This window comes from Ambystoma mexicanum, chromosome 3q, assembly GCF_040938575.1.
Source record: "Ambystoma mexicanum isolate Mex_15411 chromosome 3q, UKY_AmexF1_1, whole genome shotgun sequence".
NCBI classification, from domain to species: Eukaryota; Metazoa; Chordata; class Amphibia; order Caudata; family Ambystomatidae; genus Ambystoma; species Ambystoma mexicanum.
The window spans coordinates 543,753,312-543,778,463 of record NC_090926.1 but is presented as its reverse complement, the minus strand read 5'-3'; the positions used below and the strand labels follow the sequence as shown (position 1 = coordinate 543,778,463).

Here is a 25,152-nt window from a genome sequence, read left to right as displayed (position 1 = left end):
CAAGGGACTTGCAAAGTAAGTTTTGAAGTCCGAGGAGCTGCATTTGGGAGAGACATAACCATACCAGAAGACCAGAGTGAGGGACCAGTCAGCCTGGGATATTCGAAGAGGGCGTGGGGAAGAAGGAAGTCATCTGGCCTCGTGAGAGCGAAGTAACCAAGAGCGTGGGGCTGGTCCAGAGCAGAACTGGAGATTGGAAGCTGGTGTCGGGAAGGAAAAGCACAGGGCCAGCCCAGGCAAGCAGATAAGCACCTGCGCCACCCGACGAACAACAGCAAGCACGCACGGAGGATAAGCAGTATGTCCAGGAGCCCAAGAAGCTAAATGGCTCAATTTTGACGCCGGTGGGGGCTTGAGAAGAAAGTGTGAGAGGAACCGGGGTCTGGGACCCAAATCAAGAAGCAAGGTATCTTCCTTGTCGCAATAATTAGTGAGAGAGTAAGCCTAGTGGGCCGAATAGAAGAGAGAAAGAAACCAGGGTCTAGGACCCAAAGTCAGAAAGTAACATGAGTCATATTCAATGTCGCAGTACTTGGTAGAGAGAGTTACCAAGTGAGTCAAATCAAAGAAGAGGAGAAGCTAGGGGTTTAGACCATTTTTATGTTTGAGAACTGTGTCTTTGAAGGTGCGTGATACATGACCTCCTGGTGGCCCTAAACTGGAAATCAGGGCTAAGAAACCTGGGGAAGGGAGCCATTCCCCTGGCCATAGGACATGCCAGGCCAGAAGAAGGGAGGCATTCTCTTTACTAACTCGAAAGGACACGTATTGAGAAAAAGACATGAGTCATCTTCCTCGGGGCAGTACTTGGCAGGTGAGTGAACAAAGTCTGCGAGAGCAAAGAAGTAGAGAAGAAGCACGATTGACTGTTGCAAAATATCCTTAAAGAAGGATCAAGAGTACCAGGAAAATGGAGTCATTCTCTTGGTAACCAAGGCGAGAGGAAGGGAGTCATTCCCCCTGGTTGTGTTTAAATTTAAAATCCAGATACCAGGAGAAGGAAGTCATTCTCCTGGCTAGCAAAGATGAAAAGACTTTGTGATACACTGTATTGTGCCTGGCAGAGAGAAGTGTTGGAACTTTGACTTTTTAGGGTGGAGGACAATTTTGATCCAGGGAAGGGAGTCAATTCGCTAAGAAGAAACCAAAGCCTGGAAGTGAACTTTTATCCCCAGTCCAGAAGAAGGGAGTTATTCTTCTTGACCAAGGCGGTCTACTTTATCTCTAGTTTAGTTTTTAGTATAAGGGACAGAAGTAGGGTTTTGACAGAGGACGGTGGGCGATTGGTTTACACAGACATTCTGACAGAACCTGTAGCGATTTAGTTAAGGCAGGGACACCCCTCTTAGAGATAGGCAAAGTTATGTTTTCTCTTTATTTTCCTAATAAAAGTCTATAGAAATCACCATGCCACCTCTGTGCCAGTCTCCCCCTTCTACATCCTTAAACTCCCCGCCCATGCATGGGACGAGTGTGGAGATTCAGTATTTGATGAACCTGACATCTGTTCTTGATTTCCATTTTTTTCCATTTTCCAAGAAATATTCTCCATCATACAGGGCTAATCTCAGAAATATTAACACATATGGAAATATGCATGTATAGTCTTTCCTCTTGTTCAGGCCAAATACTCCCTATAAAATTATTGCCTTCTTGTCAAAGATATTGCCACCTAAAAAGAACAATTAGTAGTGAAACTTAAGGAAAAAGATCAAAGTACATTTAATATTGAAGGATTTGTACACTTAACTAACTTTGATCTCTATTATTAGAAACTTGATCGTCCTATTAATTTTCAGAACCTTCAGGTTCCCAAATATTTGAGAACATATTCTTTACTTCTGAACATTTAGGAGATGTTAGATTTATGAAAAGTAAGTTGCGACTGAAAAGATTGCAATGAGCAGTCTGGCCAAATAGAGCATCAGTTGGTCAGCTGCTTTTAAGAGGTGTGTGTAAAAGTTATAGATATTAGCAATATTCGTAGACCAAACTAAAAGCCTAACTCCCTGCTTCGGAGTTACCCACTTAACCTACCACTGATCTGCCTGCTAGCTAAAAAAACTCCCTCGCCTCCAACCTGCCCTCACTTTCTCTGTCTCCTCTCTAGCACTTTACCCATCATGGTCACATCCCGAACACAGCTGGCTGTACCGCCTACCTGCACTTAGAAATGTCAAATATTGGTTGTCTTTAATCTATGTATGTCCACCGATGTATTGTCCCCTGTGACAATTCGATTCACTCCCCCCACCACCTGGTCAGAATGTCACTCAAACTCACCCCGCTATGAGAAGCTCACTGCTTCCCGTCAAATCTGAGTGTTAGATATTGTACATATATTTGTGATCAAATGAGCATTGTTCCTCCCTGTATATATAAATAAATGCAGTTTCATGGAGGAAAACATTTTGCTGTGTTGCAACACATAATCATTCTTTTTAGGAACCATTACTCTTAGATCATGTAAGCATGATCTTTTCAAAATATAATACAATTTGTAATATACATCAAGTAAAATAATTAGGATGAATAAGAACGACATCCACATCAATCTGAATGAGGATATAACTTCTTATGCACGCCGTTTTGAGGTTAATAGCTGCCCTCTCTCAGTGAAGGAGTATTAACTTATTTAGGGCAAACCCTGATATAGCCCACATAGCCATAACAATCGCTGGGCATCCAGCCCCATCCTCCTTTAGGGACTTGAATCATTCTAGCCCCTACAATTAAGAACTTTGATTTTAAATTTTACAATCAACTGTTGGTAATCCCTAGTATATGCCAATTGTTCTCATCTTACTACTACTATCTGCATCTCCTGCAGCAGATTTCCTCTCTATGGAACCTTTCTGCGTGTAGTTGTGTTCAGTGTCAGCCTTACTTCATGCAGGTCTCTACTATTTATAAATTCTTTATCTTAATATTCCACCTCTAGTTGAAAACCCTGCAGACTCTTCAAAACTCGGCAGCCCACCTGGATTTTGTCCCTCAACATACATCTCCCATTTCTTCCATTTTGTCAAACTTAATTGACTTTCATGCTAATTATTGTTTTTCACTATCTCGCATGTAGTGCTCAAGGTTTCCTCTGCCGTCATCCCCCCCCCCCACTCTGCCATCCTAGAGACCCCCCAGCAGGACCAGCCCCACAGTTTGAAAACCACTGCTTAAATGCAGGCCTTATAGCAAAGTGAGGTATCTATGTTCCTCCACCCTTGCATTCCTCTCCATGCTCATGTTCTGTCAGACCTGCATTCACAGTGCTGCATCCAGCCCATGGAGGACTTCCTCCTGCACTGTATCTATTCCACAGGGAAATTGTTTAATATCTCCTGTGGTACTCATTTAGTGGCATTAATGTCACTTAAAGTACATTCATGGTGGCTCTATTTAGTATAATCTCCTGATTTGGGTGAACATTTGTGGGATAAGGTAAAATGTTTTCTTATGGCTGTCTTTTTCTTGAATAGGATTGACTTCTCTGTTGCTACATAATGGAGCACAACAACATGAAATTCAAATAAAAGTCCCACCAAGGAAGTCTGGATAGGAGTAATGAAGGATTCATTATTTTGGGAAAAGATGCATGATGTTGTAACAAATTTAGATGTGACTAAATTGCAATTACATAGATTGACATTATGCCATATATCTCGATTTTGGTCAGCCCAGCACCCAGCAAATGTTCTTTTTATCTTACCACTTTCAAAACAAACACACTATCCGTATCAGTATGCAATTTTATGGGAAATAGAGTAAATTGCTGTAGACAGAGTGAAGCTCCCGCAACCTGAAAGTATGAATTAGGAAACAATGGACCCTGCAGGGACTCTCCCTAAATTAAATTCTAAGGACCGTAAACACTTCATACGTAGGGGAAAAACACTACATTTTCTGAAGTACCCACCTAAATGTACACATAAGAGTGAGACAAAAGTCTATCTTACATTACTTTGTTTTTCAATGTCTTCTGGGAGGTTGCAGAAGAACAAAGAGAAGTTGTTAAAGGAAGAACCATCTACCTTACCTGTAGCAGAGATACAATTTGGTCACCCGGAACACCTTTTTAAAAACATTTTTTATCATTTAACTATCAACCGATTCTTTTAGCCAATGCATTAGAAATATTTTCCAGAAACTACTTCTTGGATAAAATAAGGAATACATAATGTGGCTCCATAGGGATTGTGTCATTCTTTGTCACTTTCAGACATGCCTCGGTCTGTCTAGGAAGCAGTAATCAGATTGCATATGAAGGATTTTCCTTGGTTTGGACAAACAATAAAGATAAGAAAACCAGAGTATTTGCAGTCTCTGAGAGTTGAACAAGGGAGTGTCTTTGCCAAAGCACTGTTCTGTGCACCTGCAAATGACCTATATGAATAACTAGTGTCAATGAGTGCTGACATGTTGAATCTAAATGAAGTTCACATTTTGATACTTATTTGCTTCATTCAAAAACATAATCTTGTACATAACATGGGTGTGCAAAAGCTCTTGATTACTTTTGAAGAATGTTTTAAAAATAAAATGTTTGAAAATCACTTTGTCCAAAAATTAAATACATGGGGTGCAATCCTCCTAAGTGTTTTAGATCAAGTATCATTGTGTTGTTCTCAAATGTAGATGGTTCCTTCCTTTCACTACCTTGACCCATGGATATCAACCAATAATAAAGAGGCCTGTCAGATCAATAAATGTGAAGCCACATTATTCCACTGAAGTGCAGTAATATCAAGGTTCAATAACTGATTTGGGGATTATTGTCTGTACTTAATGGAACAATACGCATTAGGTAAAGGATTGGCTTTTAATAAACCCAATTGTGTTTACCATGTGGTGCCCCAGAGTTACAAGTGTCAATGGAATTGGGAACTATGGTACACATCATGAGGCACATATCAGAACACTAATTCATTGGATAGGAATATTGGCACTAATTTAACATGTGCTAATGTAATTCTGCAGTTGCTCCTTACACAATTTGGCATTAGAGGGTCGTGCCCTGTATCTACAACTCTAGCAGTGTTAATAGAGAGTGGAATATCCACAGATATTTTATAGAACTGGCCCGGTGGGATCTCCTATGTGAAAGCCGGTATATAATGTTCTTATTACAGGCTAGCGGTGACATCACAACTGACCCGCAAATAGAAATTGAACTGACATCACAACTACTGTAATCAGTTATTACACGTAAGTTGTGATGTCGCAATGCCTGCTTCTTGAGCAAGCAGAGAGAATTCAACTGCCGTGCCTAATAAAAGCTATTAAATCCTTTTCAAATTCCTTGCTTGCAGAGTCGTTTTGTGTGTCACTTTACAGCCATTAACCTTTGCACTGATGGAGTTTAACTCATGTGATCAAGCTTCTGCATGGTATTACTTATTTTCAAGCACAAAATGAAAGCTGTTTTCAATAATGTTTTTTTAAACTGAGATATTTTTCTGCAACACATTAGGAGCTGCAGTTTTGCTTTTTTAAATCCATACAGATACTATATTGATTATATGGGTCAACAAATGGAGGAAGGAACTCATACATTATTTTATGCAAGAGACGATGTATCAAAGAGAATGACCTTGTGTGCACATGTATTATAAGAAATAAAATACCCCTACAATATATTAAAAAAAAACTATTGCAAGTCACCTTGTAGTTCTGTGACCTTATAAAGGAATTCAGCCTTTGTACCTGAGCCTTTATTTGGTCACAAAACTCCTCAGTGACTTGCAATATCCTTATAACAGCATAGGGGGTCTTTTTATCCCATAGCTAATCAAATTTCCTGAGGTATGTGCCTAGCAGAAGAATAATCTAGATAATATTGCATGTTACCAATAACATCAAGGTAGGGATGGGTTTGAGGCATTGTAGTTTGTTATCCGTGCTGTATTTCAGGATATATTATCTTTAAGGTTTTGCTATATGCATTTTATATGCAAGGCTCTTCAAATGTTTTTATTGTTTTATAGTGACCTGCATATAGTTTCAACATCTAATGTATGATGACATTTTTGGACATGATGCATTGTTCCACAGGTATTTTACCCAAAAAGGAAAACAGACTGGTGCATTTCTTTTCGAAAGTTTCAATGACAGGGATCTGGAAAACAAAAATGATAAACACCCCATCACTTGCCCTTGAATGTGTGCAGTGCGTGGAGATTAATATTTTAGTTTGGAGAATATAGTGACACTGATTGTTGTAATGAAGGACTGGACCCCTGCGATAGTTACTAAATTGTACTTGTTTTATAAAGTTGTACCTAGAACTCAAAGATATCCTACATATTAATGTTCACATTCTCAGCTTCTTCCCTTTTTAAGAGGAAAACAACTTTCCTCACTAGTCATAGAGGAGTCACTGGCAGCATGGACATTTTAGGTACCTGCACCACCATGCAAGCCCATGGGTTATGGCATAGCTTAACATCTTAGAGACTTCCCCCTCCAGCGTGTTCCTTACCTAGCCAGACATCCAGTGAATTCTGGGTTTACAGGTTTGCTCTCTCTTGTGTCAATAACATGGACACTTCAACTCGGTGTGACCTGGAATCAATGGAAAAAACCAAGCAAACTGGCACAACACAAAAGCCACTGGAAGACGTGTAGTTGTTGTAATAGGTCACAGGAGATGTTCATCCCCTCTGGTGACCCATCTGTGGCTTCTGTGTTGCAAGTTTGGGAGGTGGTCACTCTCTTCCTCAGACTGCGTTCCTAGCCATCTGATTGGCTGGCTCCCCCCGCCCGGGTGCTACTGTTCCATGTATTAGGCCAAGCACATAATCCACTAAATCGTGAGTAGGGCCTCAGGGGTTTTCTTCCGACCCTTTTCTCACCAGACTTAGAAGACCCCTGACAGGACGACCAAACAGATGTTCAAAGGGACTGAACCATGTCACGTTCTGTGGCACCTCTCTCTTAGTAAACTGCAGGAATTGTGGAAGAACATAGCATTGTCTTCGAAGCCACCTATCATGCCTTTAATCGTCGTGTTGAATCTCTCCACAAGCTCACTAATTTTGGATTTGAAAGGTTTTTTTTTAATTCTTTATTTTAATTTTAGTACTTAGAACAGGACTGAACAATAAATCACAAAGTATCATAACACAGCATAAAGGATATAAACATGTAGGAATAGAAAAAGAAAGAATTTAACGATGAACTAGTACCTACTCAAAAAATCTCCCCAGACCTTCGTATATAAACTCAATTTCCCCATTTTTCTGTAAATAAATTTCTCAATATTCGCTAAGCAGTTCATTTCTGTAATCCAATCCTCCAATATTGGTGAGACACACGATTTCCAGCTCCTCAAAATCATTTTTTTGCAAATAGAAGCACCTCTGAACAAAAATTTCTTTTCCGATAGTGAAAGGTCGTCAAGTAAATCATCGCAGCCTAGCACCATAGTCTAAAAATCCAAGTCAATATTTTGGTTCAGAACCCCGAGACAAATAATACAAACCTCATGCCAAAAACCACGAACCCTCACACAGTCCCACAGCAAATGTTCCATACTGCCTTTCTCACTCCAGCAACACCAACAAACATCAGTACCAGACAAACCTCTATTTTTAAGCCTTTCCGGGCTCCAAAAAACTCTATTGAGAATTTTAATTTGTCTCGAACGTTCAGTCAAACTTATCGAACAAAGCTTCACATTCGCATACATCACAAGCCACAGGTCAGAAGTGATTTCACAACCCACTCTTCTGCTCCATTCATTAAGTAATTCAGTATTCTCCTTATAATTCGATACAATTCGATGATAAACCCTACTCGCAAGTGGCTGAACGCCAGTAGTGAAAAGTTCAACATTCGCATCCCCGTCACAATGCACTTCACCAATACATCTCTTCAATTTCCTGAAGTCCGAGATAGAAACATTTTCAACAGTAAAAGTAGCACTTAACTCAGCAAAGTCTATCCATTTTCCATCTTTAAAAACATCACTAATCCATTGAATTCCACCAAGAAAACACTCCGGCCAAAACAACAACTTGCCATTGTCCGTTATAGCTTTATTCAACCACAGAGATGCATCAGGCGATTTCAGAACAACCGATCCACACATATCATAGATATTCTTCCAAACGTCTCTTAGAAACTCTGTCAAGGGGCATCTACTACCATGTTTGCTAACAGTCGTGAATATCGCTCTTGGGGCGAGTGGGCCCATCACACTTGCCTCTGCCATCGCCCACACACTAGGAGAATCCTTCAAAAAAGGAAGAACAAATTGGCACGAGAAGGCCAAATGATATGCCTTAAAATTTGGGACACCTAGTCCCCCCTTCTCAACCGGAAGCTGGAGTTTCCAAAGCTTCAGTCTTGGCGGTTTCTCATCCCAAAGAAAGGACTGGAGAGTGGTATCAATCAACTTCCAAAAAGATTGACCAATTTTCAGGGGAAGCATACTCAGAATATAATTAATTTTTAGTGCAGAATTCATCTTTAGCGCATTTACCTTACCCCACAGAGATAGATGCAATACCGACCACCTTTGGACGTTCAATTTCAGTTCCTTACAAACCATACCCATGTTCTCTTCAACCATATCACTGACATCCGGAGTCAACCAAACCCCCAAGTACTTCAGTTTTTTCTCACACCATTGACATCCAAACCCCACCACCAAAGACTTATCACAATGTGTAGTCACCGGCATTACCTCCGATTTAGACCAGTTAATCTTATATCCAGCCACTTCATGAAACCAATTAAGTGTGTTCATCAACGAATGCAAAGACAAATCCAAGTTCCTCAAAACTAATAAAAGATTATCTGCGTAGAACCAAATCTTCTGTTCAACACCGTGAAAGGAAACACCTTGCAAATTCAACTCACATCTCAATGCAATAGCCAGCGGTTCAATGGCTAGGACAAACAACAATGGGGACAATGGACAACCTTGCCTAGTGCCCCTATGTAAATCAAAAGATTCCGACAATAAGCCATTAGTTTTAACATCGGCTGTGGGGCGAGCATATAAAAGGGCCACCCACGCAATGTGTTCTTCTCCCATGTTCATATTTCGTAAAACCATAAACAAATATTGAATTGAAAGTTGTACAGAAAGTGTAAGTCATTCCACACTCCTCCCACATTTCTTTCATATATGTGGAAATCAATATGGGTGCCATGTCAAAAAGAAAATTTTGTCTCATGGGAGTATCACAATCAGAGCCTTCTCTACCTCCGGTGCTATGATTTTTTGAGGGGGTGGGGCTTCTGGGTAGCACGTACCATGACCTACCACCACTAAAATGTACCAGTTCCCCAAAGTAATTTGGGGATCAAATGGACCCACAATATCTTATATTATCCTCTTGAAAGGCTGCCCAACCACTGCTAGTGGAATTACGGGGCCCTTGGTTGCCTTGCCTGACTTACCGGAAGCTTGGCAAGTTTGTCAGTAGCACAAAAACCTTCCTTTATTTTACATCCATCTGGGGCCAGTACAAAATGTGCTGACAACCTGTCAGATGTCTTGGTTACTCCTCAATGACCTGCCAAAGGAATGTCATGAGCCAAGTCCAGTAGAAACCTCTTGTGGCACTGGGGATCAACCAAGCTCTGGTTGCCCCCTACCTCAGAATTCTTGGGCTCACTGTACAGGAGAAAATGTTCTCAGTACACCTTGAACAAACCAGGAGCCTAACCCTGACCATATATGACAATCTCAGCCTTAGTTCCTCTAAAACAGAGATTATGGTCTTTTGGATTCCGACCCGGCAACACTACCTTTCAAACAGCCACCCCTAGTGGGTATGACTGCACACAGCATTGCAGGTTAACATCCTAACAACATCAGCGTTTAAATGACTGAAACAGGGCGGGAGATCCCTCACAGTATTATGGCCAAAATGCTGGAACAACCTCCCCACAATACTGACAACAGAAAATGCCCTCACGCAGTTCAAAGGGAATGTGAAACTCTAGCTCCATAAAGAGAAGCTCCAACTGAGATATGTCCATGCACATTACTCAAGTAACTTTCCCTCCTGCAATGACTCCTATACTTCATTTTACTGCACTTACATCCTACGACTAGCACTTCTGCTGCACAGCCATATTTAGCCATTCACGGATAACCTCAAATGTGCCTGCTCTGTCCTCTAAAAGGTTACTTGACCTGTTCCTATGTTCACTTGTTTCATGCTTGTTGTAATATGAAGCACCTGCAAGAATGTCTGTAAGCAATGGGGCTCTAGCAAGAGCATCAGCCACACTATATATCCCAAATATCAGTTCAGATCTCTGATACAAACTGCAACTAATTAGACTACTTGGATTGGAAACCTCATCCCATGCTTCCCAGTCCTTGTATATGTGTCACACCTTTGTAGTGTACCTGATGGATACTTTTGTTTTTCCCAAGTGCTTTGAAGCATCAACCCCTTGAGTTAGCACACTATACAACTCAAAAATAAATAAAACATTGCTTCATTGCTGGTTTTACTTTGACCAAAAGAAAGAAAAACACATTTATCTTGACTTATCACATATTCAGAGGCCCGAACGAGCACAAGATGACTGAAATAATTTTGCCTCCACCTCAGGGTTATTTTGAAAATTAGAAGTTGTAACACAATCCGATCAAGGGATCAGCGCAGTCAGTATTAGGCTAGAGAAGAAAAAGTAACATTTATTGTTTCCAACTCTCTCCATTAATCTCCCTAGAAACAAGCAGTTATTTCTGCATTTGCGCTGTCTACAGAAAGGACAGTTTAAATGATTGTGAATTGTAATTTTCTGCACTGCTTTGAACTCTATAAAATTGCACAGACTGCAAGTCAAGGGGATTGATTCATATCTGGATTCCTAGCTTGGATCTCATTACCTAACCTTTACAAAAGTCCAAGTGTGATTTTGCATAGTGTTAGCACCGGTGTTAATATTGCCCAAGTGAAAAGGGCGTATTCTTTCAATGAATTTTTGAACTAGGGAAGTATTTGCCCTAGTGATAACAGGTACAGTATTAGCATTAGGGTAAATATTGCCCTGGTGCAAACATGAACTAAAGCAGTATGTAGTTGCACTAAGGACTAAGGCAATGTTTGCAAAGGAACTAACACTGTGCAAAATTGCACTTGCGCAAGAACAAGTTTCTGTTTTTAGATTTGGCTGTGCATCTGGTCTGATACCCAACAAGTGTTCATATTACAAACACCGTGTTCCAGTACATGTTCAGCACTCAGGCAGACATTGTCCTAGCATACCGCTGCCAGAATCCAGTCTTGGAGACCATCCTCCAGACTGCACACATTCAACTGATCTCTCAATACCTCCACACCCAAAGTTAGGATGCAGCTACCATCAGGAAATCGCATCAGCTGCACACATATTGAGTGCACCCAAGCACCCTATAATACCCTACTCTCTCAACTGACCTGGAATATCATGCCCGATGGCGTTCAACCCACAAGCACTTTGAGGTCATACCAATGATATGTAGAGCGCTATATAAATGCCAAATAACATAACATAACATAATAACAAGTGTTCACTGCATTTGTGCATCACGTCAAATTTCCCCTCTTGTGCTAACAACATTCCCTATTAGCAGTGTGGGAAACATTGCCAAGGTGAAAACATGCAATGAAAGAATATGTTTTTTGGACAAATGCTATTTTTGTCCTAGTTCTAACATCATACAAAATTGCAGTGGTGCACAATTTTTGAAATACGGGCCCTCGTTAAGTTTCTGTCCATCAGTGCAGAACTCCTTCTCATCTGACATCGCGAGATTATAAAGTTGCTGTTTGTGGCTATGTAAGATCAAGGTGTTGCTACCGATGGATGTCAGATTGTCTGGTGGGTTTCCAATCTGCACCCCCTGTTCAGGCCTGCAGCAGTTTTCACACTTTGGGTTTCCAACAGTGATCGAAGTGAGCCATTCCTCTACTTTTTGCAACCATATTCACCATTCTCTATAGAGGATTTGTCCATGCATATATCAGTCACTCTATTGCAATGTCCCGGCTGCAACACCTTGTCACATGTGCACTATGCTTCCGTCCACCCTCTTCGCTACCGAGATCACAGTTCCACTACTTTTTTCAGTACACTTTTACCACTGATTTCAAAACATTTCATTCAGATATCAAAGTAATAATCACATTTCTGAATATTTTTAGCATGCTCCTGTTTGCAAAATAGAATGCATTATGAATGGGTAAACTCAATTAAGTGAATCTCAAATCCAAATTTTCAATGAGCTTCACTATCTTACAAATCTCTGCCTTTTTAAGCGGGTTAGACTTTAAAGATCTAGGGGATTTGACAGATGAAAAATGCTACAAAACCGTTGAACGTCACATGAGCACAGACATGGGCAACTGTCCGTTTCAAGGCTAAGCTGATGTTGATTTGGCAGTTGCTTTCAGCAAGGACAAGCATTAACTCTTCATGTACAATTTATTTTTGAAAGCCTTCTGCAAACCAAATACAATATATATATGTTCTAGTTAATGATATGACACTGAACGTCCTTCCACTGAGAAGCGATGCTGATGCTGCTCGTTTTCGTAAATTATGTTGCATGATTTCTGACAGATCGATAGGAGCATTCCCTCTGTTTGAGTTTTTACTTACATGGGCAAGATTCTAACACATACTTGCCAACGTGACCCATTCCAATCTGTAGGTGTTTATGCAGTCCTGTTTTTTTCTTTGCATTCTGGGACTCATAGTTCCACCTTTCCCATTATAAAACTCGGACTATAAGTCCCAGAATGCAAATAAAAACCAGGACTGGATAAGCACCTACAGATTGGAACGGGTCATGTTCGCAACTATGCTAACAGGACAATCGGCTGTCGATGCGGGTGCATCTGTGCGTCACAGCCAAAACGGCTTTCGATGCGTGTACGTCTGTGCGTGACAGCCAAAACGGCTTTCGATTCCCAGGCATGTATAATTGTATTGGACGTACAATTGAAAATAAGTAATTTATAGAGAGGTGAGCCTACTTATGACTCTCCTAATACCTGAAAGGTAGGCACAGGAAAGAAATGTGTTGTGAAGTGCACTAGAAAGGAAAAGCATTTGTGCTTACTTATGCACATAACATTTTGATATCGACAATCCATCGACACTACTTATTCAGAGCTTATCCGTAAAATGACTGGCATACAGAGCCCCTTCCATTTTCCATAAAATCAGGCATGCACGTATATTCATCCCTCAAAAAATAAGAGGCAGAAAGAAAACAATTAAAAAATCTGTACCTGCCACTCCAAACGGTCGGCGCAATCCTTGCGTGCATTTCTTTATATTGTTCTCTTTCAGGTCCATTCTCCCAACCCTGACTATTTGGCAAACTAAATAAATTTTCTCTCTGTTGAGGTCTTTGTTTCCAAGATCCTAAGGTTTAAAAGAGAAAACAACACAATTGCATCATTTGCACCTGCTCCATTATTACATTTTGTTTTAAGGGTGAAAGAAGAGAGCTCCTTTAGATGTATGCTTTTTTTTAAAGATCTGATTCTCCAACTACTTTTTATGCTTCTCCATGAAATTGCAGTTGTAAAATGTTTCTGATTTTTCATCACCACAGCACTTGAGGATGAACTAGACACAGGCTCCCTTCAAGGAACACAAATGGTCAGTTGGGAAGATTCCTGAACTGTGATAATTTGCAAAAACCAAGGTAATGAAAGGCAGATATTTTTTTGAAAGCCGGAATTCACGATGTTGAAGCACCATTTTCCAATTTCCAAAAACATGCTTTGATAGCATGACCTCCTTCTGTTAAACCATTGAGGATCTGGCAATTTGCAACCAACTATGTTAAATAATAATTTAGAACATCCTATTGTGATGTTCTTGTGTAAGTCACAGTGCTCATCAACATGATCAGGAACTTACTGTTCCATCACTCACAAATGTGTAAACTCTCTACTGCGGGGTGAGGACCAGCCTAGCCCCACCACATGAACATCACACATTAACGACATTATGAGCAGAACACCCCACTACATTATCAGTTTTAAGTGTCAGGTGTGCTGCACATGAAATAACAATGTTCTCACTAGAGTAACATGAGTCCCATTTCTCGAAAGAACTCTCCAGTTACCAACGAACTGGGAAACCTGAGATTAACTCGGTTGAGGGATCTAGCTTAGGAAATGGGTGAACTTTAGAAATGCATACATTTTTTCCAATAAGGGTTACTAATAGATAAATTTGTAAAGGTGGTACTGGCTTAAACTCGTTTTTTACTATTGGTAAAACAGAAAAAGAAAAATCACCCCTTGATCAAATTTGTGAATATTTTTAACCATAGACAATAAGAGTTAAATACATATAATCATGAAAACAAATGATGGGAAAACCAGAGATTGTAAATGAAGAAAGTAAGATACAGGAAAAAACGCACTGCCCTTTGCGTTGAATTTGTGAAGTCTTAACATCTTAGAAATGATCAATGACATCCTCATAGCTTTTAAATTCATACCAGTCAAGAATACCTCAATTTCCTATAGAGTCAGTTATAGAAAGCCCTGTTGATCAGCCTGTCCACTATTAAAACATTCAGACTGCAGTTAGTGTAAAAGCATGGACTACCGTCATTCTGTCAACAAAAACAGGACTCCAAATGAGGGTTACTGATGTCACAGAGGACGAAAGTCCACAAACATAACTTGGAATGTCACGTCAACTTTATAACAGTAAAGGCAAGGTTTTGTACCACAAATTCAGAGAACGAGAGATATGGAGACACAATGTCGAACATATTGGCATTCTCTGTGTAACCAGTATCCAGATGCCAAGGTCCATGCAGTTGACTACTGCACATATTTTAAAACTCGAATGCACCAGTCAAAGAAAATGACCTCACACATCTGCCTGAAGGGAATGTCACACCCCTTCTCATGCACATACATGTACAAATAAAGATGGTCTAAATATGGTGTATCCTGCAAGACGGAAATCTGCCTCAGAAAAGTAGAGTAAAGCGTTGTTTGAATGTTTGTTGTGAGGCCACATTTTAAAACTTTGCAACTTCGAATTAACTGGGTGTTCATGCCTACTTTGTTCCTGGCTATATTTTGCATGTCTTCTATATCACATGCGTATATGGCTTACCTTTTTCTCAACATTCCTTTTTGGTTGACAAAAAGTCCTGCAAATATGCATTGAATGTATATTGTATCAGAGTAGATGACGAGGCTCCTCAAACACAGCAGCACTTTACAAAAACGAACGTATGTCTGCATGTCAATGTCAGTGTTTACAATAAACCGTTCCACCATCATCACTAATGATACTGACATCCGCAGTACTAGCAACAGCCCTCCTCCCACAGGTTTATGCTACCATTTGATGCTTTGTAGCTGCAGCCATGAGCACCCTTACACTTCGACGTCAGACCTGGTCATTACACCAGTATCGCAGCAACCAACCACCAACAAAAGCAGTTTGAACAGCTCCAGGAGAAACATCACAGCCCCAGAAATGCCAAGGAGGTCCTCCTGAATCTAAGGTGAAAACCTCACGTGTCTTCCGGTATGTAAGTAATACAGGCATGTATTTATCAAGGTTCAAATTGGGAAATTATCAGCAGTCCTGTGATCAAGGCTAGAGTACTGCTTCCACAGTCTAATTGGGGAGGTAGTGGTCTCAGTCCCATACAGATCCTCAATCTTTCCCAATTTTAGCTGTGGTAGGTTGTGATGGCCCAACAGAACATGTGGCATGGTTTAAATTGTACTTATTTTGTTAGGATGAGGTTGGTTTGAACTCCTTTGGGGACCAGGGGTTTATCTATGACTGGAAAAGGTGGTCTTATCTTGGAATAGGCAAAGCAAAATGTGTCAGGATTAGTTAAACAATACGTTGTCAGGAGAAACATCAGTACACCATGTTAGTCGTGCACTTCACTGCAGTTTCTCAAATATTATTGTTGAGATATACATATATATATATATATATATTCAGTGAAAAAACTTTGTTAAAGGGACGTTATGGTTAAGTTGCGCTACTACAAACCTATGAAATTCAGTAAAAAAATGTGTTAAAGGGACGTTATGGTTAAGTTGCGCTACTAAAAACCTATGAAATTCAGTGAAAAAACGTTGTCAAAGGGACGTTATGGTTCCAAGTAAAAGCAAAAAACCCTTGAAATTCGCCAGTTATGGTAAGCTAAGCAACCATAACTCGCGCCACCACCGTGCACTGCTAAGCCTAACACCCAGGACATCAAAGATGACATCACAAATGTCATTGATGACATCACTGATGACATCACATGTGCATTTACCTTTCATGAAAAGTCTGTACAAGGGATTCTTAGTGTAATGTTAATTAAAAAAGTGTCAAAGATTATTGGAATAAATATCAAGTGCTAATCAGTGCATTAAGCTATGCAATGATATAAATAGCATTCTATTATTAACTTCAATCCAGTATACTAAGGTACTCATGTAGAAACATAGGCATTGTGTGCAGCATACATGATGGAGGTGCAATATTCATAAGCTTGCCATGTTGAATAGTGAAATGATAACTGTTTTCATATTAGAGTTTTGCGTACAGTGATAAAACCCACTTACTACATAATTGCATTATTATAGACAAATCACAAAGAGACAACACCACATACAAATATGAATATATACAAGGGAATTGAAGTAAGAAAAAAAACAGCAATAGTAGCAGAAAGTGCTCATAACCTAACTGATTACCCTTATGCAGAGAAATGATTGCTCTGTTTCAAAGCTGTTACTTACCCTATCTATATATATCACATGATGTGTCTGGACCCTAAGGAAAATAGGGTGAGTACAACATATAAAAATATGAGCATATACAGGGACAGTACAGTAATAAAAAAACATCCAAAGTATCAGATAGTGCTGATAAATCTACTGATAATTTTAATGCACAAAAAGGATTGCTGTCTTTCAAGGTTCTGTCTTCCCCTAGGTATATGTTTCATATGATATGACTGGACCCTAAGGGAATTATTGTAAGAACATACTTGAAGGATAAGTCTACGAATAAGTCTAACGACTGTTACTAACGACTGCTACTGAAGAAAATCATGTGGCTTCGATATGTCAGTAAAGGATAAAAAGGGAGAGCCAGCCATGTGATGTCATCAGTGATGTCATCAATGACATTTGTGATGTCATCTTTGATGCCCTGGGTGTTAGGCTTAGCAGTGCACGGTGGTGGCGCGAGTTATGGTTGCTTAGCTTACCATAACTGGCGAATTTCAAGGGTTTTTCGGTTTTACTTGGAACCATAACGTCCCTTTAACAAAGTTTTTTCACTGAATTTCATAGGTTTTTAGTAGCGCAACTTAACCATAACGTCCCTTTAACAAAGTTTTTTTTACTGAATTTCATAGGTTTTTAGTAGCGCAACTTAACCATAACGTCCCTTTAACAAAGTTTTCTTACTGGATTTCATAGGTTTTTAGTAGCGCAACTTAACCATAACTTCCCTTTAACAAAGTTTTTTCACTGAATTTCATATGTTTTTAGTAGCGCAACTTAACCATAACGTCCCTTTAACAACGTTTTTTTACTGAATTTCATACGTTTTTATTAGTGCAACTTAACCATAAAGTCACTTTAACACTTTTTTTTACTGAATTGCATAGTTTTTTATTAGTGCAACACAACCATAACGTCCTTTTCAATGGAGAAAGACCACTAGCATCCTAGGTTCTCAAAGTGGGAACTCGGGGTGGTAAAAAAAAGATTTTTCTTCCCAAACCGAGACGCCACAGGCAGGCGTCCCATTGTAGGAAGGAAAATCTTTTACCAAGATGGACACCAGTGAAAGGGAAGGCGGGGTGTATAAAGAGAACACAACAGGGCATCGGCGGGGGGTCGGGAAGACCAGGAGAGAGACACGGGCATGAATGGGGGGTAACACGAGGGAGACACAGGGCATGAGCGGGGGTGGGGGGGTAACACGAGGGAGACACGGGGCATGAGCAGGGGGTGGGGGGAAAGAAGGAAGACACTGGGCATGAGCAGGGGCTGGGGGAAGAAGGAAGACACGGGGCATGAGCGGGGGAGAGAAGGGGGACACGGGGCATGAGCGGGGGGGGAGAAGGGAGACACAGGGCATGAGCGGGGGGTGGGGGGAAGAAGGGAGACACGGGGCATGAGCGGGGGGTGGGGGATACATGAGGGAGACACGGGGCATGAGTGGGGGTGGGGGGGAAGAAGGGAGACACGGGGCATGAGCGGGAGGTGGGGGGTACAGGAGGGAGACACGGGGCATGAGCGGGGGGTGGGGAGGAAGAAGTGAGACACGGGGCATGAGCGGGGGGTGGGGGGGAACAAGGGAGACACGGGGCATGAGCGAGGGGTGGGGGGAAAGAAGGGAGACACTGGGCATGAGCGGGGGGTGGGGGGGAAAGAAGGGAGACACAGGGCATGTGCAGGGGGTGGGGGGTACAGGAGGGAGATACCGGGCATGAGCGGGGGGTGGGAGGGAAGAAGGGAGACACAGGGCCACAGGACATTAGCGAGGTTGGGGTGGAAGTAGGGAGACACAGGGCATGAGCAGGGGGTGGGGGAAGAAGGGAGACACGGGGCATGAGCGGGTGGTGGTGGAAAGAAGGGAGACATGGGACATGAGCGGGGGTGGGGGGGAGAAGGAAGACACGGGGCATGAGCGGGGGTGGGGAAAAGGAAGACACGGGGCATGAGCGGGGGGTGGGGGAAAAGAAGGGAGACACGGGGCATGAGCAGGGGGTGTGGGGGGAAGAAGGGAGACACGGGGCATGAGCAGGGGGTGGAAAGAAGGGAGACACGGGGCATGAGCGGGGGTGGGGGGGAGAAGGAAGACACGGGGCATGAGCGGAAGTGGGGAAAAGGAAGACACGGGGCATGAGCGGGAGTGGGGGTAAAGAATGGAGACACGGGGCATGAACGGGGGGTGGGGGGGAAGAAGGGAGACATGGGGCATGAGCAGGGGGTGGAAAGAAGGGAGACACGGGGCATGAGCGGCGGGTGGGGGAAGGGAGACACGGGGCTTCAGCAGGGGGTGGGGGGAAAGAAGGGAGACACGGAGCATGAGCAGGGGGTGGGGGGAAAGAATGGAGACACAGGGCATGAGCAGGGGGTGGAAAGAAGGGAGACACGGGGCATGAGCGGGGGGTGGGGGTGGGGGGGAGAAGGGAGACACGGAGCATGAGCAGGGGGTGGGGGTGAACAGGGGAGACATGGGCCATGAGCGGGGGGAAAAGGAGGGAGACAGACACGGAGCATGAGTGGGGGTGGGGGTGAACAGGAGAGACACGGGGCATGAGCTGGGGTAGGGCAAGGTGGGGCCCCCACCCCCGCACATGCCCCGTGTCTGACCTGTTCCAACAGGGCAGACACGGGGCATGAGCGGGGGGAGAGGGGGAAGGAAGGGAGACACGGGGCATGAGCAAGGGGGGGAAGAAGGAAGACACGGGGCATGAGTGAGGGGGAGAAGGGGGACACGGGGCATGATCGGGGGAGAAGGGAGACACGGGCCATGAGCGGGGGGTGGGGGGGAGAAGGGAGACACGGGGCATGAGCGGGTGGTGGGGGGTACAGGAGGGAGAAACGGGGCATGAGCGGGGGGTGGGGGATACAGGAGGGAGACACGGGGCATGAGCGGGAGGTGGGGGGAAGAAGGGAGACACGGAGCATGAGCAGGGGGTGGGGGTGAACAGGGGAGACATGGGCCATGAGCGGGGGGAAAAGGAGGGAGACAGACACGGAGCATGAGTGGGGGTGGGGGTGAACAGGAGAGACACGGGGCATGAGCTGGGGTAGGGCAAGGTGGGGCCCCCACCCCCGCACATGCCCCGTGTCTGCCCTGTTCCAACAGGGCAGACACGGGGCATGAGCAGGGGTTGGGGGGAGGAAAGGATGAGACTGGGCATGAGCGGGGAGTGAGGGGGAAGGAAGGGAGACACGGGGCATGAGCAAGGGGGGGAAGAATGAAGACACGGGCATGAGTGGGGGGAGAAGGGGGACACGGGGCATGAGCGGGGGGGAGAAGGGAGACACGGGGCATGAGCAGGGGGTGGGGGGGTAGAAGGGAGACACGGGGCATAAGCGGGTGGTGGGGGGTACAGGAGGGAGAAACGGGGCATGAGCGGGGGGTAGGGGGATACAGGAGGGAGACACGGGGCATGAGCGGGGGTGGGGCGAACAGGGCAGACACAGAGCATGAGCGGGGAGTGGGGGAGGAAGAAATGAGACACGGGGCATGAGCGGGGGTGGAAAGAAGGGAGACACGGGGCATGAGCAGGGGGTGGGGGGAAGAAGGGAGACACGGCGCATGAGCGGGGGGGGGGAAATAAGGGACACAAGGGGCATGAGCGGGAAAGAAGGGAGACACGGGGCATGAGCGGTGGGTGGGGGGGAAAAAGGGAGACACGGGGCATGAGCGGGGGTGGGGGTGAACAGGGGAGACACGGGCCATGATCGGGGGGAAAAGGAGGGAGACAGACACGGAGCATGAGTGGGGGTGGGGGTGAACAGGAGAGACACGGGGCATGAGCTGGGGTAGGGCAAGGAGGGGCCCCCACCCCCGCACATGCCCCGTGTCTGCCCTGTTCCAACAGGGCAGACACGGGGCATGAGCGGGGGTTGGGGGGAGGAAAGGATGAGACGGGGCATGAGCGGGGAGTGAGGGGGAAGGAAGGGAGACACGGGGCATGGGCAAGGGGGGGAAGAAGGAAGAAACGGGCATGAGTGGGGGGGAGAAGGGGGACAAGGGGCATGAGCGGGGGGGAGAAGGGAGACACGGGGCATGAGCAGGGGGTGGGGTGGTAGAAGGGAGACATGGGGCATAAGCGGGTGGTGGGGGGTACAGGAGGGAGAAACGGGGCATGAGCGGGGGGTGGGGGGATACAGGAGGGAGACACGGGGCATGAGCGGGCGGTGGTGGGGAAGAAGGGAGACACGGGGCATGAGCGGGGGGTACAAGAGGGAGACACGGGGCATGAGCAGGGGGTGGGAGGATACTGGAGGGAGACACGGGGCATGAGCGGGGGGTGGGGCGAACAGGGCAGACACAGACCATGAGCGGGGGGTGGGGGAGGAAGAAATGAGACATGGGGCATGAGCGGGGGTGGAAAGAAGGGAGACACGGGGCATGAGCAGGGGGTGGGGGGGGAAGAAGGGAGACACGGGGCATGAGCGGGGGGTGGAAATAAGGGACACAAGGGGCATGAGCGGGAAAGAAGGGAGACACGGGGCATGAGCGGTGGGTGGGGGGGAAAAAGGGAGACACGGGCATGAGCGGGGGTGGGGGTGAACAGGGGAGACACGGGCCATGATCGGGGGGAAAAGGAGGGAGACAGACACGGAGCATGAGCAGGGGTGGGGGTGAACAGGAGAGACACAGGGCATGAGCGGGGGTAGGGCAAGGTGGTGCCCCCACCCCCGCTCATGCCCCGTGCCTGCCCTGTTCCAACAGGGCAGACACGGGACATGAGCGGGGGTTGGGGGGGAAGGAAGACACGGGGCATGAGCGGGGGTGGGGGGGAAAGAAGGGAGACACGGGGCATGAGGGAGGGGTGGGGGGAAGAAGGGAGACATGGGGCATGAGCGGGGGGTGGGGGGAAAGAAGGGAGACACGGGGCATGAGCGGGGGGAAAGAAGGGAGACATGGGGCATGAGCGGGGGATGGGGGGTAAAGAAGGGGGACATGGGGCATGAGCGGGGGGTGGGGGGAAGAAGGGAGACACGGGGCATGAGCGGGGGTGGGGAAAAGGAAGGCACAGGGCATGATGAGCAGGGGGTGGGGGGGAAAGAAGGGAGACACGGGGCATGAGCAGGGGGTGGAAAGAAGGGAGACACGGGGCATGAGCGGGGGTGGGGGAAAAAGGGAGACACGGGGCATCAGCGGGGGGTGGGGGGAAGAAGGGAGACACGGGGCATGAGCGGGGGGTGGGGGGGAGAAGGGAGACACAGGGCATGAGCGGGGGGGGAAAGAAGGGAGACATGGGGCATGAGCAGGGGGTGGAGGGGAAGAAGGGAGACACGGGGCATGAGCGGGGGTAGGGAGGGGGAAAAGGAAGACAAGGGGCATGAGCGGGGGTGGGGGGAAAGAAGGGAGACACAGGGCATGAGTGAGGGGTGGGGGGAAAGAAGGGAGACACGGGGCATGAGCGGGTGGTGGGAGGGAGAAGGGAGACACGGGGCATGAGCAGAGGGTGGGGTGAACAGGGGAGACACGGGGCATGAGCTGGGGTAGGGCAAGGTGGGGCCCCCACCCTTGCTCCTGCCCCGTGTCTGCCCTGTTCTAACAGGGCAGACACGGGGCATGAGCGAGGGTGGGGGGGAAAGGATGAGACGGGGCATGAGCGGGGGGTGGGAGGGAGGAAGCGAGACACGGGGCATGAGCGGGCGGTGGTGGGGAAGAAGGGAGACACGGGGCATGAGCGGGGGGTACAAGAGGGAGACACGGGGCATGAGCAGGGGGTGGGAGGATACTGGAGGGAGACACGGGGCATGAGCGGGGGGTGGGGCGAACAGGGCAGACACAGACCATGAGCGGGGGGTGGGGGAGGAAGAAATGAGACATGGGGCATGAGCGGGGGTGGAAAGAAGGGAGACACGGGGCATGAGCAGGGGGTGGGGGGGGAAGAAGGGAGACACGGGGCATGAGCGGGGGGTGGAAATAAGGGACACAAGGGGCATGAGCGGGAAAGAAGGGAGACACGGGGCATGAGCGGTGGGTGGGGGGGAAAAAGGGAGACACGGGCATGAGCGGGGGTGGGGGTGAACAGGGGAGACACGGGCCATGATCGGGGGGAAAAGGAGGGAGACAGACACGGAGCATGAGCAGGGGTGGGGGTGAACAGGAGAGACACAGGGCATGAGCGGGGGTAGGGCAAGGTGGTGCCCCCACCCCCGCTCATGCCCCGTGCCTGCCCTGTTCCAACAGGGCAGACACGGGACATGAGCGGGGGGTGGGGGGGGAAGGAAGACACGGGGCATGAGCGGGGGTGGGGGGGAAAGAAGGGAGACACGGGGCATGAGGGAGGGGTGGGGGGAAGAAGGGAGACATGGGGCATGAGCGGGGGGTGGGGGGAAAGAAGGGAGACACGGGGCATGAGCGGGGGGAAAGAAGGGAGACATGGGGCATGAGCGGGGGATGGGGGGTAAAGAAGGGGGACATGGGGCATGAGCGGGGGGTGGGGGGAAGAAGGGAGACACGGGGCATGAGCGGGGGTGGGGAAAAGGAAGGCACAGGGCATGATGAGCAGGGGGTGGGGGGGAAAGAAGGGAGACACGGGGCATGAGCAGGGGGTGGAAAGAAGGGAGACACGGGGCATGAGCGGGGGTGGGGGAAAAAGGGAGACACAGGGCATCAGCGGGGGGTGGGGGGAAGAAGGGAGACACGGGGCATGAGCGGGGGGTGGGGGGGAGAAGGGAGACACAGGGCATGAGCGGGGAAGGAAAGAAGGGAGACATGGGGCATGAGCAGGGGGTGGAGGGGAAGAAGGGAGACACGGGGCATGAGCGGGGGTAGGGAGGGGGAAAAGGAAGACAAGGGGCATGAGCGGGGGTGGGGGGAAAGAAGGGAGACACAGGGCATGAGCGAGGGGTGGGGGGAAAGAAGGGAGACACGGGGCATGAGCGGGTGGTGGGAGGGAGAAGGGAGACACGGGGCATGAGCAGAGGGTGGGGTGAACAGGGGAGACACGGGGCATGAGCTGGGGTAGGGCAAGGTGGGGCCCCCACCCTTGCTCCTGCCCCGTGTCTGCCCTGTTCCAACAGGGCAGACACGGGGCATGAGCGAGGGTGGGGGGGAAAGGATGAGACGGGGCATGAGCGGGGGGTGGGAGGGAGGAAGCGAGACACGGGGCATGAGCGAGGGGGGGGAAGAAGGGAGACACACACGGGGCATGAGCGGGGGTGGGGGAAAAGAAGGGAGACACAGGGCATGAGCGGGGGTGAGGAGGAAATAAGGGAGACACGGGGCATGAGCGGGGGGTGGAGGGGGAAAAGGAAGACACGGGGCATGAGTAGGGTGTGGGGGGAAAGAAGGGAGACACGGGGCATGAGCGAGGGGTGGGGCGAAATATCGGAGACACGGGGCATGAGCGGGGGGTGGGGGGAAAGTAGGGAGACACAGGGCATGAGCGGGGGGAAAGAAGGGAGACACGGGGCATGAGCGGGCAGTGGGGGGGAAAGAACGGAGACACAGGGCATGAGCAGGGGGCGGGGGGAAAGAAGGGAGACACAGGGCATGAGCGGGGGTGGAAAGAAGGGAGACATGGGGCATGAGCAGGGGGTAGGGGGGAAAGAAGGAAGACACAGGGCATGAGCGGGGGTGGAGAAAAGGAAGACACAGGGCATGAGCGGGGGTGGGGGTGAAAGAAGGGAGACACGGGGCATGAGCGGGGGGCGGGGGAGAAAGAAGGGAGGCACGGGGCATGAGCGGGGGGTCGGGGGGGACGAAGGGAGACACGGGGCATGAGCAGGGGGGAAAGAAGGGAGACACGGGGCATGAGCGGGGGTGGGGTGGGAAGAAGGCAGACACGGGGCATGAGCGGGGAGTGAGGTGGGAAGAAGGGAGACCCGGGGCATGAGCGGGGGTGTGCGAAAGAAGGGAGACAGGGGGCATGAGCAGGGGGTGGGGGGAAGAAGGGAGACACTGGGCATGAGCGAGGGGGTGGGGGGTAGGAAGGGAGATACGGGGCAAAATCGGGGGTGGGGGGAAAGAAGTGAGAGACGGGCCTTGAGCGGGGGGGGAAAGAAGGGCGACACGGGGCATGAGCGGGGGGTGGGGTGGGAAGAAGGGAGACACGGGGCATGAGCGGGGGTGGGGTAAAGAAGGGAGACACGGGGCATGAGCGGGGGGCGAGGGGGAAGAAAGGAGACACTGGGCACGAGCGGGGGGTGGGTAGGTAGTAAGGGAGATATGGGGCAATAGCGGGGGTGGGGGGGGAAAGAAGGGAGACACGGGGCATGAGTGGGGGTGGAAATAAGGGAGACGCCGGGGCATGAGCGGGAAAGAAGGGAGACACGGGGCATGAGCGGGGGGTCGGGGGGAAGAAGGGAGACACCGGGCATGAGTGGGGGGTGGGGGTGAACAGGGAGACACGGGGCATGAGCGGGGGTAGGGAGGGGGAAAAGGAAGACACGGGGCATGAGCGGGGGTGGGGGGAAAGAAGGG

The 25,152-nt window shown here is 47.6% G+C and overlaps 1 protein-coding gene across 2 annotated transcripts in view; it reads right to left on the bottom strand.

The window, feature by feature from the left end:
- The window catches only part of DOCK2 (dedicator of cytokinesis 2), a 2,833,934-nt gene that overhangs the window by 2,414,114 nt on the left and 394,668 nt on the right, over nt 1-25,152 (bottom strand). For both annotated transcript variants that reach the window (XM_069654309.1, XM_069654310.1), the window contains exon 10: nt 13,245-13,380. In XM_069654309.1, coding sequence (XP_069510410.1) covers nt 13,245-13,380 — 136 coding nt within the window. The remainder of the gene's footprint in view (nt 1-13,244; nt 13,381-25,152) is intronic.